The sequence below is a fragment of the Phlebotomus papatasi genome, chromosome 3, assembly GCF_024763615.1.
Source record: "Phlebotomus papatasi isolate M1 chromosome 3, Ppap_2.1, whole genome shotgun sequence".
Lineage (NCBI taxonomy): Eukaryota > Metazoa > Arthropoda > Insecta > Diptera > Psychodidae > Phlebotomus > Phlebotomus papatasi.
In genome coordinates this window covers 64,750,456-64,767,321 of record NC_077224.1, presented here as the reverse complement: position 1 = coordinate 64,767,321, position 16,866 = coordinate 64,750,456, and the positions used below count along the sequence as shown (strand labels likewise).

Here is a 16,866-nt window from a genome sequence, read left to right as displayed (position 1 = left end):
ATGTCTTTCAAGATCCTGCATTCGTGATAAGTTTATTGTTGTCTCATTTACATTTAATTAATTAATAATTTTAATAATATTGCAATCATAAAACGAACACAAACACACAGTGTGAACTTTTAGTCATCGAACACGATTTCGTTGCAATTGTGCGAATTGGCACATTTACAGCTTCGTCTCGATGGAGCATTTGGATTGTGAAGGCAGATCCTTGATGCAGGACATTCTCCATTGTTAACTTGGCACTCGCTGAAATACATGGGACATTCGGATGTCACAGCAGTCATGCCATACATTTTGTGACTTCCAAATAAAGGTCCTGTGATGCCACTCTTCCTGTTTCCCAGCAAATCGAGACTCTCGATCTTTTTGCTGCAAATAAATGTTGTTTAACTACCAATCTCCTACGGATACTATTAATAAAATCTTACGTAGTCCAATCTGTCCAGTAAAAGTGATCATCAGAGATTGCCAAACCGAAAGGATAAGACAGATTTGAGACCACTACTCTGTGATTTTTCGAGTAGGTGTCAATGCAACCAATCTGGAAGTTTCCAGCATCTGCATAGCACAATTCTCCAGATTTTTGGAAAATGGCCAAAGAATTAGGAAGCATAACTTGGGGTTGTCCTAGTAGAACTTCTCGACCTGTTCCATCGAGATTAGCCCACTCAATCTTAGGTTGAGCACGATTCCAATCAGACCAGTAGATTTTTCTAAGTAAACACAGGGGCTGTACTTAAGAATCTGATTCACAAATTTTCAATAAACTTACCCATGATGAGGATCTACTGCAATTCCTCGAGGATTAACTAAGTCTTTCCTTACGAGTACTGCTCTCAATTTGGCATCATCCAAACTGGCAACTTCTACGGTGTCCTTTGTAGAATCCGTCCAGTAGATCCTCCTGGAAATCCAATCTACAGCTATTCCCTCCGGAGATAAAATATCTGAAATAGAAAGATGATGTATAATGCATTCCTAGAGCTATCGTTTTACTATCTACCTTCAGAAATGAAAGTTTTCTTATCGGTTCCATCATACTTTGAACTGACGATAGTCTTGGAAGAGATATCACTCCAGTAAACCCTTCCTTCTGTGCAATCCTTATCAACCCCAATAGCCATTTGAGACATGGATACAGGACGTCCCCGTTGAGCGGTAAAAGGTACCCTGACAACGGCAACCCCTTGGCTTATCAGCAAGAATCCAGTTTCATGACGTTGGATCTCTTCGCAATGGGTGCCATTGCCAATATACCCTGTTGATTAAGTTCTAATAGTTAGACATCATCTACTAGAAAATTCTAAACGGTCTGTTACCTTGATTGCAAACGCACTTCACACCAGTTGCTACAGACAAACATTTCGCCTGTGGATGGCACATTCGGGGATCCAGTAGACAATTGAGTTCCCTAGTACAGACAAAGCCATCTCCTTCGTAACCAGGATCACAAACACATTCATAAACTGTAGAATCCCTAAAATTCATTTCAAAGTTAAATACCAAGAGTCTTTTCGCGTAAAAGAGAAATTCCTACAACCTGTAGTTAGGCAAGCAAGAGGCATAGAGTCCACAGTTGTTGCGGACATTGCAAGGTGGTGGCCTGGATTTGCAAGAGTGTATGCCATCACCTTCAAAATCTGGCGGACAATAGCAGTAGGATACCATTTGAGTCTGATCCCATCGACAAATGGCATTCTCAGCACAAATAGCTCCCCCACAGGAACCAATAGGGACACAATAGTCAGATGCATCCCTCTCAAAACCCTCCCTGCAATTACACATTCCGGCTTCGCAAACTGATGAGATACCGCAATCATCGTCATAGTGACACTCTGCTACTACATAGCAAGTACGACCATTTCCCTCGTAGCCAGGATCGCAAACACAGACGCTGCTTCTCTCATTCTGATCATACTTGCAAGTGGCATGCTCATCGCAAATATCCTCTTCAGCGCACGAGACAGATTTCTCTTCGCAAGTATGACCATCACCGTCATACCCAGGTTTGCAAACGCACTCATAGCTAATAAATCAAAAAATAATATTTATATAAAAATTAAAAAATTCTACACTTTTGAAATTTCGAAAATGAAATTCTCAGGTGTTCGTCGGTTTGATTAAATCAAAATTGTTTGTTTTATTACAAAGTTTATAAAGCATATCCGGGTTGAATCTGTCATGTTTACAAGGGAGTTTTAACGAAGAATAGTCTGGTTTGCAATACCCCAAAGGGGAGATATTATTAATACATATAATTATTATTAGTACAGATGAAAATGAAGTGATTGGAAGTCTTTGGAAGTGGGAGTGTCCGAAAATAAAATCTTTGTTTAATTTCGAATTTTACAGACTATACGCTATTTAGCTAAGAGTGGCAAAAATACGTAAGGATCGAAAATGTGCCTTTATAATATTTAATGTTAGTCGAATTTTGGAAAGGCCCATATGATGTACTTCCACAAAAAACATTTTGGGTGTTTATTTAGATCATATTTAAATGACTGAAAAGTCACTGGGAAAGACTTACCAAAGACTTCTCTATTCAAATCCGGAGTAGAAAATTTGCCGGATCCTGTGGTATGGTTGAACGGGTATGAAGGGTACGAAGTCTTTGGGGTTAACGGGAGTGAAGTAAGATTCTTACTTCATGGTTTTCTGAAAATAACCCTAAAAACATTTCACTGATCTGACCGCTATCCTGTCGGATGATCTATTTTTCAGAGTAATTTAGATAACTTTTTCAAACGTGACAAGAAAATTTTAGCCGATGAAAAATGATCAACTTTTAGAAAAGAATTATTTTTGATACGATCTTAAATAATTTTTTTTTATTTATGGTGTACATACATGCAACTCATTTGCAAAACGAAAAATTTTAAAAAGCATTTTTTTAAATAATTTTTCCATCTGATTTCTCGAATATAACTTTGTCAAGAAATTTTTGGTCGATACTGCACTTCTGAAGTACTAAATTAGTGCTTGCACTCGTACATTTGGTCTCTTAAGACTTTCCAAAACAGTTTCAATAAATTAGAAACGAATATACATTTTTTAAAGACGTCTTTTCCAGAAATATCTTCACTGGTCTGTCATGGCCTCTACACACTAGGGAAATTTATGTTCATATTGAAGGAAATTGCCTACGCTTGTGTTAGAAAAACTCTAAAATATAAACATATTTTTCTGTAGTATGTAGAGGCCATTAGAAGATCCATAGAAATTCTGTTGGTCGTAAAACAGATAATATTAAAATATCCTTAGTATGCAAGAATATTTCCTGCTAGAAATTTAAAATATAAGAATATTACAAGAAAATACATGTAAAAATAAATTTCTTGAGATTTTATTTAAGTTTTCTTAATTAGATTTTTCAGAATATTAAACAAATTATTAATTCCTAAGTATGAGAATTGAGAAGAGCATGAAGTGCATGAAGTGCTGGAAGTATTGCATCATTTTCGGAAGTCTTCCGAAATGCTAGAAGTATAAAGGGCTCCTTTATACAAATTGTGGAAGTGTCTGGAAGTGTTGTACACATTTTCACCCTAATATCTCCCCCTTGCAATACCCAATTCTCAAGGGTTATTAGGAGATCTAGAAGGAACTTAGGCTATATTCAGAGGTCTTGTTAAAGCACCGTTTCCTATCCTTTCATAATCTCAATTTTATACAATTGATTCAGGAATCAATCAATTTTGGTTCATTAGCAACCCTGTTCTTAAACTATCTAAAAAATCACTCTTAACATATTTTTTCAATTTGGGGTATGTTTTTAAGGTAATCCAAATAGGAAGGTTGTTTAGTATGGGATAAAAACCAGAATTTATGTTTTATTGCGTTCATTCGTTGCCATCACTGTGATAAATTTAAAGCTATACCTAGTTAATTATTTTATTTGTTAACAAATAATTGATAAATAAATAGATTGTAATTCAAAGCAGTGAAAATACTGGTAAAGTGTCTTATACTGCGATATACCTATTGTCACGCAATAGAACTTTCCGTGACTTAATTTTTTAGACAGTATTTTAGTCAATACCGATTTTGATGCATAGATATAATTATAGGAAAATTATTCCAAAATAAAAGTGATGGCAAAGCGTCCCGGCGACTCACGATATACAGCTATTTGTTAAGTATCATCCTGAATGTTTTTGGGTATATACCGGTTTATTACCGATTAAGTTCATTCACAAATCGGAAAACAATTCCAAATTAGAAAATGGGCTGAGAAACCTACATTTTAGAATGTTTTTGACATTAATAAGCATGTTTACGCACAAATGAAAAGGGATATTCGCCAAAAATAAATCAATTACGCTAACTTGACTAATACATTAACTAAAAGAGACTGGTAAAGCCGGATAAGAAATGTTAAGACCTTTCCAAAAAATCCGAAATTGACGAAATCGGTTAAAACATGAGACTTCTAAAGTGATTAACCTTTGAGCTCCAAAAATTCAAAATGCAGATTTTTCCGGTCAGATATATCTGGACGAAATATTCAGAAGTTGATGTATTTTACCATTTGAGCTTCAGAGAGGTGACAATTTGGAAAAAGCGGATTACATAATATAATAACTACCCTTTGTTTGAGTTCGAACAAAAAAAGCATTTTGTTTTTCAAAAAATTCCCCCAGTCAGTGTGTAAAGGTCTTAGGTCATATCCGAAAACAAAGCAACTTGATAGAACTATCCTCGAAATACAACAGAGAAACATTATTTGAAAGGACGTGAAGGAAGTGGCTGAGTTGAAGAAGGAAAAATTCCCCAAAGCCATAAAAATTTATACAACAAATAAATAAATAAATTGAAGAAAATACCGGAACTAATTCGGTGGACTACGAAATTTCAAGACCTTTCACTTAAATCCTAGTTTGTCCTAATCTTTTGAGAAATATGTCCTCTAAAGCGGTTAGGTTTTGTCCTTGCAAAATTCAAAATGGCGAATTTGTCGATGATAGATTAGACGGGTCAAAATAATGCTGGATAGAGTTTCAAAAGATGAAAGAAATCCTTAGAACCGTTTTTATAAAACAAAATGCTTGGTTTTGGGGTGGAAAGAAAGGTGAGATGGGCAAATGTCTCTAGATAATATAGACATAATTAAAGGGTTACCGAGGTCACCGGAGACCGTAATGCGGTCTTCAGACTAGAGGTTTAGCTCAGTTCCCAGAGGTTTCGAAATCGTAAATAGCGAGAAGTTTCGTTGCTTTTTGAGAACCTAATTTGTAATATAACTTTAACAATCCAATCCTAAGTTAAATTTTTTTTAAAAAATCGTGATTGATAAGAAATTGGAGCAGTTAAGCCATTTGGTTAAGCTTTAAGTCTTAAGCTCGTATAAGTTGAAAAACGAATGGTTTTTATGTTATTGTTTTTCTTTTAGTTAGAGCATAATGACTTATCTTATAATTGGTAAACTTTTACAGCTTTTAAGGACTGTAATGATTCTTAATCTGTTGTTCGGCTTTATTACCGGTACTCATTAATCGGTTTATTACTGGTTCATAATCGATTGGAACCGGTTCAGTCTTGTCAGAAATTCTAAGACCTTTCCAACAAGCCCAAACATGATCTCATTTGATTAATAAATGTGTTCTCTAGTATCCTTTTAACTTTTAACCTTGGAAAACCATTATTAGGAATTATTCAACGGTATTTTTGTATAAGGACGAAATATCCGTCTGAGTAATCTCTAACACATATCCAAAAATTAAAAAAATCACAGTTTCCGAGCAATCCCAAAAATAGAGTTTAGGAGGTGTAAGGGAGAGGTTGACTTATGCCCTAGACACACTTACGACTTAAGCCGAGAGACGACTTAGTGGAAAATTATTGAAATGCACTTTAACAATTATTTCTAATATAATTACGCTAAGCCGTCTCTCGGCTAATCCTCATGTCTGTCGAGGCCCTTATAGGGGCTTCAGACCTAACCCAAACGGCAATTTTGAGGAAGATTACTGTTGGATGTATGTATTTTGGATCCAAAAATGGGTCCTGTGACGGTCGTCAGAGCGTCGAATGACGGAAAGTGGGGAATAATATGACGGTTATTACGAAAGTCACTTGGCGTCGTAATAACTCTGAGATTACTCGCTCACGACTAAAATATGACGCGCCAAAATGGGCTCTTCCAGTGACTTCCAGTGTCCCTATAAATAATCTTCCCCTCGCTGGGTATGTTTGAGGGGAAATTTCACTTGTCAAATGGCAAATAGAATTATTCAGTGCTGTGAATTCGCAAAGTAGTTGGCAATTTCGCGTGTTTTCTCAATAATATTATAGTGTAACATCAGGAGGAAAAGCTCCTCCAGTAGAGAAATGTGTTGTGATTTAAAAAAAAGACAGTGCCGACAAAAATTAAGCAAAAATTAGGCAGTGTTTTGGTTGATAAATACCCGGACAATTTTTATGGAAAATTAAATTTCGTTATTCAGGTGTTTGCTCCTGTCTCAGGAGTATTGTGTGATAAGAATCTTGTGTCTAAAAGTCCTATTTAGTGAAAATTTTAAAAGATTTTTGTGTGTTGTTGCCATCCAGCTGGAATATTTTCGACATGTCGGGCGGCTCATTCAGCAATAGTCGAATGAGAAAAAGATTCGCAAATGTGAGTAGTGAAATTGGAAAAAATTGACCAAAATTCCATAAAAAGTAGCAAAAAACAATAAAATATGTGAAGAATTAATGAGAAAACGGTATCTAAGGTGATAGTATAGTACAAAATTGTGGAGTGCATTTGACTTTTTCATTGAGAGTAGGTACGTCGATTTCGTTCATATGCGGTAGAGAAGGATGGCAAGTGCACTGATTTTGGCGCGTCATTTTTTCGTACGGAAAAGGACCGTCCCTTGGAGTCGCTTTTATTACTTCATGTTAGAGTAAATTTTAAGCCCGTAAAATAACTAATGTATTACTAACTCAATTTTGAGTAATGTATTTGACGCGAATACGACTAATTTTTGAGATTCCAATTAGGAGTAATTTTTTGACCATTTCTTGTACAACAAAACCTAGTCATTTTTGAGTCGGAGTAATTATTTGCCCATTGGGAAGGCTTAGCCATATGGCTTAACTGCTCTAATTTTCTATCTATCACAATTTTTTGGAAAAATTTAAATTTGGATTGGATTATTAACCCTTTAAGGACGAGAAGGTCAAAAATGAGGATCTGAAAAAATCACTTTTTCTGACCTTTTAGACTAAAGCATAGCTTGAGAAGGCTGTAGGAAAAATTCCATTTTTGGGTCACCGGTGACCCAATCGTCCCTAAAGGGTTAAAGATAAACAACATATTAGGCTCTCAAAAAGTAATTAATTGCTCGCTATTTAGAATTCTCAGACCATCGGGAAATGGGCTAAACCTTTAGTCTGAAGTCCGCTTTAGGGTCCATTCAGGGGCCTTTGGGCTCTAGGTATGGCGGCAGTCGGATGGACAGACGGACAGACGAACAAAAAGCATGACATCGTTTCTCAAAATCGTCCGAATCGTGCAGATATATTGAGAAGAGTAGTGTCGAGCGGGTCACTTAGTAAAAACGGGGGTGCGATTAACTTTTTTCCTCGTAACTTTAACACTTTTTAGGTGTAAAAATATATCAACATTTTTTATGTTAATTTTACACCTTTCTAAGTGTAAAATTAGCATGTAAAAGGATAACTTTAACCCATAATACACCTAAAAAGCATAATATTTACACCGATTTCGGATCAATAATGCAAGGTAAAATTAACATTTCTGGAATGTTATTTTAACTTTTTCGGATTTCTCTCAGTCAGTGGTGGAATGTGAAAATTTTGGGGGATGAAAAAATCAAGGGATTATAACTGATGTCTCTGCAGTTAAATTCGAACAGTAAAATAAATTGTGATTATTTTGATTTTTTTAACTAACCTGGCCTCCGTCCTACTCCTTTGGCAATCTGCATAGGGACTACAATTGTTCTGCTCGTTGCATGATAGTTGCAACCTTCCATTATTCCCTTCTGGACCATAGTAATCGTTGGTATTAAAAGAGTCACCATTGTCTTGAAGGACGCAAGTTATCCCGAAGGCATGTTCCATTGGCTGGAAACCTAAAGGACAACTGCATCGCTCTTCCGCGCAAAACAGCACTAGAAGAAATATTCTTGTTAATATCTTCATGATCAAGGGACATTGATCATTTACCTGGTCGGTAATCCTCCTCTAGATTATCTCGATGCACACACTGATCGACAACCCATTCTTCATCCGGGGCACAATTTGGCGTGCAGAGTTTTCCATCTCCTGAGTATCCATTTACGCAGAAGCACAGTCCACTGACGCAAATGGCATTTGATGAGCATGCATCAGCGGTATCACACGGATGAGATCGGAAGTCTGATACAGGTTCCGGAGATTCAGTGGCTATAAATAAAAAATGTTAGAATAAATAAATAATTAGACAAACTGAAAGACAATTTTATTGACATACGATAAGTTGTATAAGTTGGAGGCTGTGAAGGATAACCCTCTGGAGTACACTGAAAACCATTGCCTTGGTATCCTGGTCGGCAGATGCATGAGTATCCACCGAGTTCATTGTAACATTCAGCATTTTCATCACAAATATTCACTCCACGGCACTCATCGATGTCTGAGCAGTGCTCAACTCCTCCCTCAATACGATCCGGAGCAAAACCATTCTTGCACTGACACATGTAATTCTCAGCATCATCTTCATCATGGGATGGGACACAGAGGGTATTTTCTCCACAGATTGCTGAACCATCGGAGCAGGGATTAGATGTCCGATCAATTCCCGCCTTACTCAACATACTGATCCTAATAGCTTGTTCCCTAGGCTCATAGGATACAGACACCTTGGAGATTTTCTGTGGTGTAGATTCATCCTCAGGGGCAGATGTTTTTTCAGCATAGGGACATCTTTCGAAGGAAATCATCTGCGTGAGACTGTAAACAAGATCTCGATCATGATCCTGAATTGAAATACGTCTCTGCCAATCTGAAGACCGGAGCTCAGTGTTCGAAACCCAAGAAAACTCCTCAACGTAGTCACCAAATCTCAATCTAGCTCCATAGGGAATCTCCGGAAGATTGCAATTTAGCTCAATGTTAACAGCTAATTGATCCCAAATATTGAGTCCTGTAAATCTCTGAACTACTCTACATTCTTCATCACTTCCCTCAAACCTGAGAATCGCTGTATGATTGAGACTTCCTCCGGTCAACTGATACCCATTCTGAACATTTCCGATAGGTTTGGCAAAGAGCCAAGCTATGCTACTCCCAATCACTTGAAGCAGTTGCAGACGACTCCCAACCTCAGGTTCCAAGGGGCTGATTGCAGTATAAGTCCTGCCGTCAGAAGTTACAACATATGACTGAAGTTGGGAATTGACAGTTCTATCACCCAGAGTTCCAGTGATAAGACCAGATACTCTGATAGGAGCATCACTCTTGATACAACTATAGCCATTTCCGTAGTAACCATCCTTGCAGGAGCAGCAGAATCCAGCCCTTGTGTCCTCACAATCGGCACTCGAATGGCACCTGTGCTTACCCCTATCCCGACAAGTGAGGTGAGTAGATTCAGGACTTCCTAGGTACCTATCGGGTTCCTGAACATTCTGATCATATCCAAGAGGTCCAACGCGATAGAGGAAAATCCCAGGAACTCCATAATTAGTCAATTCGGTCAAATATTTAACATTTTCTTGACCGGAACCTTTAAGGGTGAAGACTTCGCCTTCTTCTGAGACAAAACCAGCCTGGGCTCGGACATCTGGCAGTCCAGATTCTCCTACATCGCCCTTAATCCAATTCAATCCACCATCTGGGTAGAGGAACTGAACATAGGTTTCACTGTCTCCACAAATAACAGCTACCTGGTAGGAAGAAGATTAAGTATTTAATTGATAAAACAAGGTTTTAAAAACAAGTAATAAAATTTGTTTTTAAGGAAAAGCACAAATTAGGTTTTTGCAGGGAGGTTTGTAACAGTATAATGAGTAACTAAAAACAAGAAGTCTTTTTTTTTTTAATTTTTAATGGGAAAATTCCACATCACTTTTATTATAAACTCGAAAACAGCAGACTATTTATAAACTTTTTGTGGATAAATTTATACTTTGTTTTCTTCTGAACTATTATATTTGATAATAAAAAATGATTCATTAATTTTTTGTACATTCAGGGCTAGAAATTACGCATTTATCATTTATTCCATGTAAGTTTTAGTTTTTAGTGATGTAATAAATCTGCATAAGCTTTTGGAAACTTTATAAAATTATTTAAAATAAGAATAAAATATATCTTGACCTATTTCAACACATAAGTAGTACCGTATACACAATTACTTTCAGAGAAACAACCGGAAGAATGTTTGACCATTTTTCAATAAACCAAATAATAAATTTTGTTTCCAAGAAACACAATTTCTTTGTATTTGGATACCGTAGATGCGAATGTCTTTGCCATCACGTAAGGTTTTCTTTAATAATTTTATTACTTTATGGATAGTCTCCAGTCCTAACCGATTTTATTTGTCATACGATCGATGAAGACCATCCTTAAAAGCTCGAATTAAGGGGTTATGTGGGTAAAAAAAAATAAAAAACAGAATGTTTCCCTTTTTTTTGTCAACATAATAAAGAGCAATTGTGTAATCCAAGATTTTAGGCATATAAAAGTACAACATTTAAACTATATTTTCTGAAAATTTCACTTAAAAATTTTAAAAACTCAGCTACTGTACCTGATTTTCGGAGATCTTTTTCGAATAAAACTTACTTTTCGGGTGACAAAATTTCTCAAAGTAAATTCATGCGAAATTAAAAAAAAAGAACTGAATATTTCCTATAAGATGAGTTAAATTAGTCCTTGAATGACAGATTGTTTCTTGTCTTGATCGCAACTCTTTTTACAGTATGAAATGTGTTGTTAGAGATGTCGAACATTGTAATTTTTGCATATGTATCATTTTCTAAAAAAACCGAAATTTCATTTTTTTTTTTTCAAAATCTATTGTTCCAAGGACTGTTAACAGGAAATATGTTGTTTTTTTTTTAAATTTCAGATGAATACTCTGTGTAATCTTGTACACCGAGAAATAAGTACTTTTCAAAACATTTTTCGAAAAACAAGTAATAGCGGCTAAGTTTTTAAAATGTTAAATTGAAATGTCTGAAATGTTTTAGATTTAAGAGCTAGAATTAATATTTTTAGGCTTCGTGATCCACGTAACCCCTTAAGCATAGCCCAGAAACAGCAGGAGGCAAAGTCACCCCCGCAACTACAACCTGTTGTAAGTCTACACGATTCAGAATTGAATACATAGAATGTTTCCAGAATAAAATATATCAAATGATAAGATAGGTCGTCGGCCAATCTATCTATCATGAGATCAAGATTGTTAACTTATGGCTAAAAAATGAGAAATCAACTTATTTTGCAAACAAAATGAATATTCTCGCATCGTTTGATAGTTCACCCGTACGAATCATACCTACATTACCCTACTGTCCTAGAAAAGATTTCCGGGCTATAATATCTTCTACAAATACAAGGAACTTGCTATTTGAAGAAGAGAAAAATAATCTTCTAATTAAAAACAGTTTATGTCATTTCTAAGGTTCAGTTCTATAATTAGCATTTTATACTTTTTCTGTGGTTCAAGAGATTAATAAAAAAAAAAACACTAACAAGTAAATGTAAATAAAATAATGCCTTGTAAGTCCGATTTCCTCTGTCATATCAAAGATCAAAATAAATGAACTTAGTCCTTTTGAGAATATATCATATTATTAATGCAATCAATGTCTCCTTCTATTAATCGGGGATTCACCCAAAAGTATTATGTTGTGATTAAACATTATATATATTTAATGGGAAATCTACTGACCTCACTGATCTTAAACTTCTAAGGTCAAGCACACATTTTAGTTACATTAACACCTATATTAACCCTGGTATCACACTCTCTATAGTGTTGATATTGGATGATTGCATAAGTTCGTGGTACTTTTTCACGCAGATCGTTAATGTTAGATCGTCCCGCAGTTTAGGTACCTCCACGACTCATGTCTACTTTTTTTTTGTTTGTACTGGAAGGATTATAATTTCTTACATCCCTCTAATGCCAAGTATCCTTCAAATAAGTCAATATATCCTTTGAAGGACTTTTCCAAAATACGGAACAAAAAGGTGCATTTGCAGCATTTAATTAATGTTAACCCAAAGTCCAAATGATGGATTTTTACGGAAAAATATTTTGGGCGTTTATTTAGATCATGTTCTTGCTCTCAGAATGATTGAAAGGTGTCTGGAAAATTTTGAAATAGGGATTTTTCCTTAGAAAGATCATTTTAAGCTGCCTCTAGGAAGCTGTTTAAAACCACTTTGTGAACTTTTTTCAATAAAAAACAGACTCTTTCTTAAATAATGAAATTGTTAAGCTTAATTATCTTTGGAGGACAAATGTTAAGATCAATGGATACCATATTCTTGATTATATAAATTATATTTCTGAACAAAACTATCTGTTGAAATTTACTTTTGAGAGTCCCACGAACTTATGCAATCATCCAATATATCGTAAAAAATGCCTGGATTAACTAAAATTTATTATATACACTGGTAAAAATAAAAAGATCGTATTGATCCAAATGTGATCCTTTTGTAAAGGATGGATCAAATTTCAAACTTTGAATACACATTTATCATAATTGAACATGTTTTATCATAAACTTATTACTCACAATATATTTCTCTAATCAAAGTGAACACCAAATATGACTTTTCATTTTTTATTCATTAATTTTTTTCAGATAAAAAATGATACTTTTCTAAAGATACTTCTCAAAGTGTCCAAATTTAGAAACTGTCCAAAATTATGAGCTCTTACCCTATAGGCTTTAACATTGGACAGTGTTCTATAAAAAAAAAACAGTTAAAATTAAATTAGATCAGTTTATAAATTAAATGGAAATTGTCAAGTGTAAATGGTCAAAAACAGTAAAATATTTTTAACGAAGAAAAAATAAAGAAGTCATAGTGGCATTGTCAGTTTAATTTAAGGGGACTTATGATTAATTTATAGTTTTTATTGGAATAGTTTATTGATAAAAATTAAATTTTAAAGTGATAAACTCATAATTTTGAATTAATTTACAAACCAAAAAAATTTTTCCCATAAAAATATTATTATAAATTTCAATTTAATAAATTTTTGGTTTATTTCTTTTTAATGTTGAATGGCTGCTAATGAACTCTATATATTTTTCAAAATTTTAGAGTAGACAAATATGTTTCATTGTGTTTTAATTCAATGAAAATACAAATAACAGTAGGGGTAACTGGGGCACGTTTGAATTTAGGCATCATTGAAATAGGTTTTTTTCCGCATTTTTTAAAAGATACTGTCCCCTATCATAATGTAACTTAGCTTCATTATTATTAGTTTCTGATAGTGACATAGCCCTAAGTTCTGAATTCTTAATCCCTCTAAATATTCAAAAACATACCAAAAATGATCATTCACTAATCGACGTTGGATGGGCAAGTCAGTCTAGTATTACAAATTTTTTTTCCAAGAGTTTTCGGTTCCCTAAACTCCTTGTTCAGTGTCGAAAATGTCAGGTTTCTATGGCATTATCTTTCTTAAGGTGCTAAAGGGATTTTTTTAACTTCCTATTAATATTCAATTATCTTAACATCGCTTCCGATCATAATATTTCTCCCAAAGGGGCTTCTCCGGATTTCATTTTTCCATACGTTTTTGCATAGAGGCACTGAAGACTATTGGCAAGTTTTTTTCTGAAGAGAATTGACTTATCAATCTGATATATTTCGAAATCGTGCATTAAAAGCTATCTAAAAATACATATTTCATAATGTTCGCCAAAATTATACAAGAACTACGAGTAAATTTGTTAAAGTCGCGGTGCAATATCTGCAAAATTTTTACAAGGAAAAGTGTAAAATAGCTTCACTTTTTATTAGGCTTGATGGGCCCCTGATTTCTCCCTTGTGTAAAACGAAATGGAAAAAATTATGAGTATCCTGAGAGGTATCAATAACAACGATTTCACCAGGTATAACTGGGACAATTTGTAATTGCTTATTTGAAGTTTTTTTTATTGCTTTCAAAATATTATTTATATTCCAATATAGATTCAAATGTATAAATTCTTTTTTTTCAGTTCTAGCTATTCCTCGAGCATTATCTGAAACAGAAAATTCGCTGAATGAACATATTTGTAATAAGTTTGAAATTATTATCAAATCGAACAGCTATTAAAAACATTCGAAGAAATCATATCAATAAGTCTCTCCAATATTGTTTAAAATGTTTGATAAACCTTTGATCTGTTTTCAGTTAATTTATTATTACAACATTTCATCGATAGATCAATACACTTAAACTCTGTGAACTATTTCTGGAGCATCAACCATTTGAGCAAGAGTCACAAAATAAAATGCTAAAAGAGAAAGTTTTCTCACCTGATAAGTGTTAAAGGCATCTGAACTGCGGTCAAAGTGTCCAACTCTGTACCAGGTCACCACAAGGATGCTCCTGGCCTCAAAATCGATCGTGTTGGTAAATCCGTTGCGGATGACATCGGTGGCAGAGTAGAGGACTTGAGGATCATGGGTTACGTAATAGGCAATCTTGGTGGTATCATTGGTGACTGTTGTGTCCACATTGGAGTAGAATGGCGCTATGGCTGGGTACTCAATGGGGAAGGGTGCATTTGCAAAGAATGGATACTCAGACCGGAAAGTAAGTATCCCATTCGTGTTAATCTGTTTTGAGAGAGTGAAGAAAAAATCGAAGAGGAAGAACGGAGATTAAAATGATTGACTGAGTGTGAGTGTTTAACAACATGAAAATTGTTATCCAATGAACTTAGCCTTTCGATGACCCATGAAGCTAGAGCGATAAAGTGCTAATTTTCATTTACTAATATAACGAAAATTTTATTCACATCTCCACAGAAATTTCACTTCTTGTACAGTCAATAATTTAACATCTTACTTCAATTGTCAATCATCTTCTTTCCAACAGAAATATTCTTAAGAAAGAGCCTTGTAATAAAAAAACGCAAAACTTCGACTTATGGAGGCTATTGAAGGAAGTTGATATCTCTTGCATTTTGGCATCTAGATAGACTGGTTATAGACGGATTTAAAATCGTAAAATATTTATATTGCGGGATTCTGTATACAATACAGGATGTCGACTTAATGAAGGGGGGTCATTGAAGTTTTTAAGACGATATCTCCTACTGTATAGCTCATAGACCGGTAACAATCAGAGTCTCAATTTGAGCATTAATACAAAAATGATGGAAAATTCTACTAAAATATTGTATGTGTTAGACAATTTTTTTCCCTTCCACTATCACTTTTCATTGGAAAGAGGCATGAAGGCAAAGTTCATTGAAACAATTCTATTTTTGCATGAAACACTTCACAGTAGAAATTCCTTCCAACATTCAACACGAAATTCCCCATTCAGAGGGAAAAAAAGTGTATTCCTCGAATTTCATTGAAATAAAATCCGTTTGGAAAATTAAATCCTTACGAAGACTTCGTCGTATTGTTGGGTGAAGAAGTAAACAGGAGTTGGCAGCTTAACACTCTCGAATTTGTCATTTCCTAGTGGCAGGAAGGATGCCTGATTGCCATTTGTAACATCATAAAGTTCATATTCGGTAACACTCAGGGCACTTTGCACAAAAAATTGTCCCACAAAGAGGACGATTAGAAAAAAGGAGACACTCCTCATAGTTTCATGAAGAAAAAAATTCACTAATCACTGATAATCCTGGGTTAAGAGATCCTGCCTCGAGAAGCACGACAATCTCAGAACTTTTCCCAGTTCGTCTGTTCCCAGTGAGACGATTTCAGAGACTGAAGCTGCGGGATTCGATTTCCTCTCGGAGTTCGCTTTGAGAAGATGATCTTTGCCGAGGGGTTAACAACATTGATCATCTAAAAAGCATTTATTCTACTAAGAAAAGTTGTTAAAAAAACTCTCAAATTGAGGCTTTTTTTTAAATACTTTTAGATTTAAATCAAAAATTTTAATATTCCTTAATATTTTTGGTAAAACAAATTGCTAAACCCTGACTTTTTCAAAAATGTTATATTTATAGATCATACTTAATGGTAATCCTTGAGAATGATTAATAATACAGTAGTTCTATTTTTTGTATAATTTATTACACTTGATACTATTTTTGAAGGGAACATATCAAAATGGTGAAATAAATTATAAGCGATATTTTTTTTTAACTTTAAAGAATTATCCTTGAAAGTAGAAGAATTCACGTACAGAGCTAAAAGCCCTAGTACCCGGCTGGAACATCTTGTTGTCGCGCATATTAGGGTAGAGTCAGTCCTTTTGGCCATGTAAGCAATTTTGGCCACAAAGTAAAATCACATTGTAAGGCAATTATGAGTTTATTTAGAACAGGAAAATAAGTCTTATTTCGTGACCTCTAATCTAACGAATCAGAAAACCATATTTGATTTTGTATCGACTTGATTAATTCTAAGTTATTGAAAGAAATTCTCGACAAGGTAAACAATCACTAGAAAAACATGGGATTCTTAAGAAACTTGTTAATATTAAGAGAAATTGTTTTGCATTATTTCATATTTCTGATGAAAATATTTGATGTTATTCAATGAAAGTCCATTTCTTAAATAACTAAATTTTATTGTGATATCATCCTTATTCAGATTTTCTAACAAATTAAATGAAAATCGGATTTGGCTAAAAGAGCTTACTTTTTTCGGCTGTGTAAGTACTTTTGGCCATTCATTTTACTATACATTTTAAACGTGGCGCACCTCGCGGATTTCAGT

General features: G+C 34.6%; 1 protein-coding gene across 1 annotated transcript; it reads right to left on the bottom strand.

Moving 5' to 3' along the window:
* Position 1: 1 nt before the first annotated feature.
* LOC129805163 (nidogen) lies at positions 2–15,908 on the bottom strand. Its single transcript, XM_055852916.1, has 11 exons — positions 15,578–15,908; positions 14,494–14,796; positions 8,465–9,878; positions 8,179–8,397; positions 7,904–8,123; positions 1,544–2,029; positions 1,323–1,480; positions 1,007–1,261; positions 776–950; positions 432–716; positions 2–372 (listed from the first exon to the last, which is right to left on the bottom strand). Exons 1-11 carry the CDS (start codon positions 15,779–15,781, stop codon positions 120–122), a joined length of 3,972 nt encoding a protein of 1,323 aa, XP_055708891.1. The 5' UTR covers positions 15,782–15,908; the 3' UTR covers positions 2–119.
* Between the last annotated feature and the right edge of the window lie 958 nt (positions 15,909–16,866).

What these genes read in the sequence shown, in the direction of transcription:
- LOC129805163 (XM_055852916.1), bottom strand. Translation starts at nt 15,781, where the DNA reads ATGAGGAGTGTCTCCTTTTTTCTAATCGTCCTCTTTGTGGGACAATTT. An exon ending in AGAGGAGGATTACCGACCAG is followed by an intron (nt 8,124 to 8,178) that starts GTAAATGATCAA and finishes TATTTCTTCTAG; the next exon opens with TGCTGTTTTGCGCGGAAGAG. An exon ending in AGGAGTAGGACGGAGGCCAG is followed by an intron (nt 2,030 to 7,903) that starts GTTAGTTAAAAA and finishes TTGATTTATTAG; the next exon opens with CTATGAGTGCGTTTGCAAAC.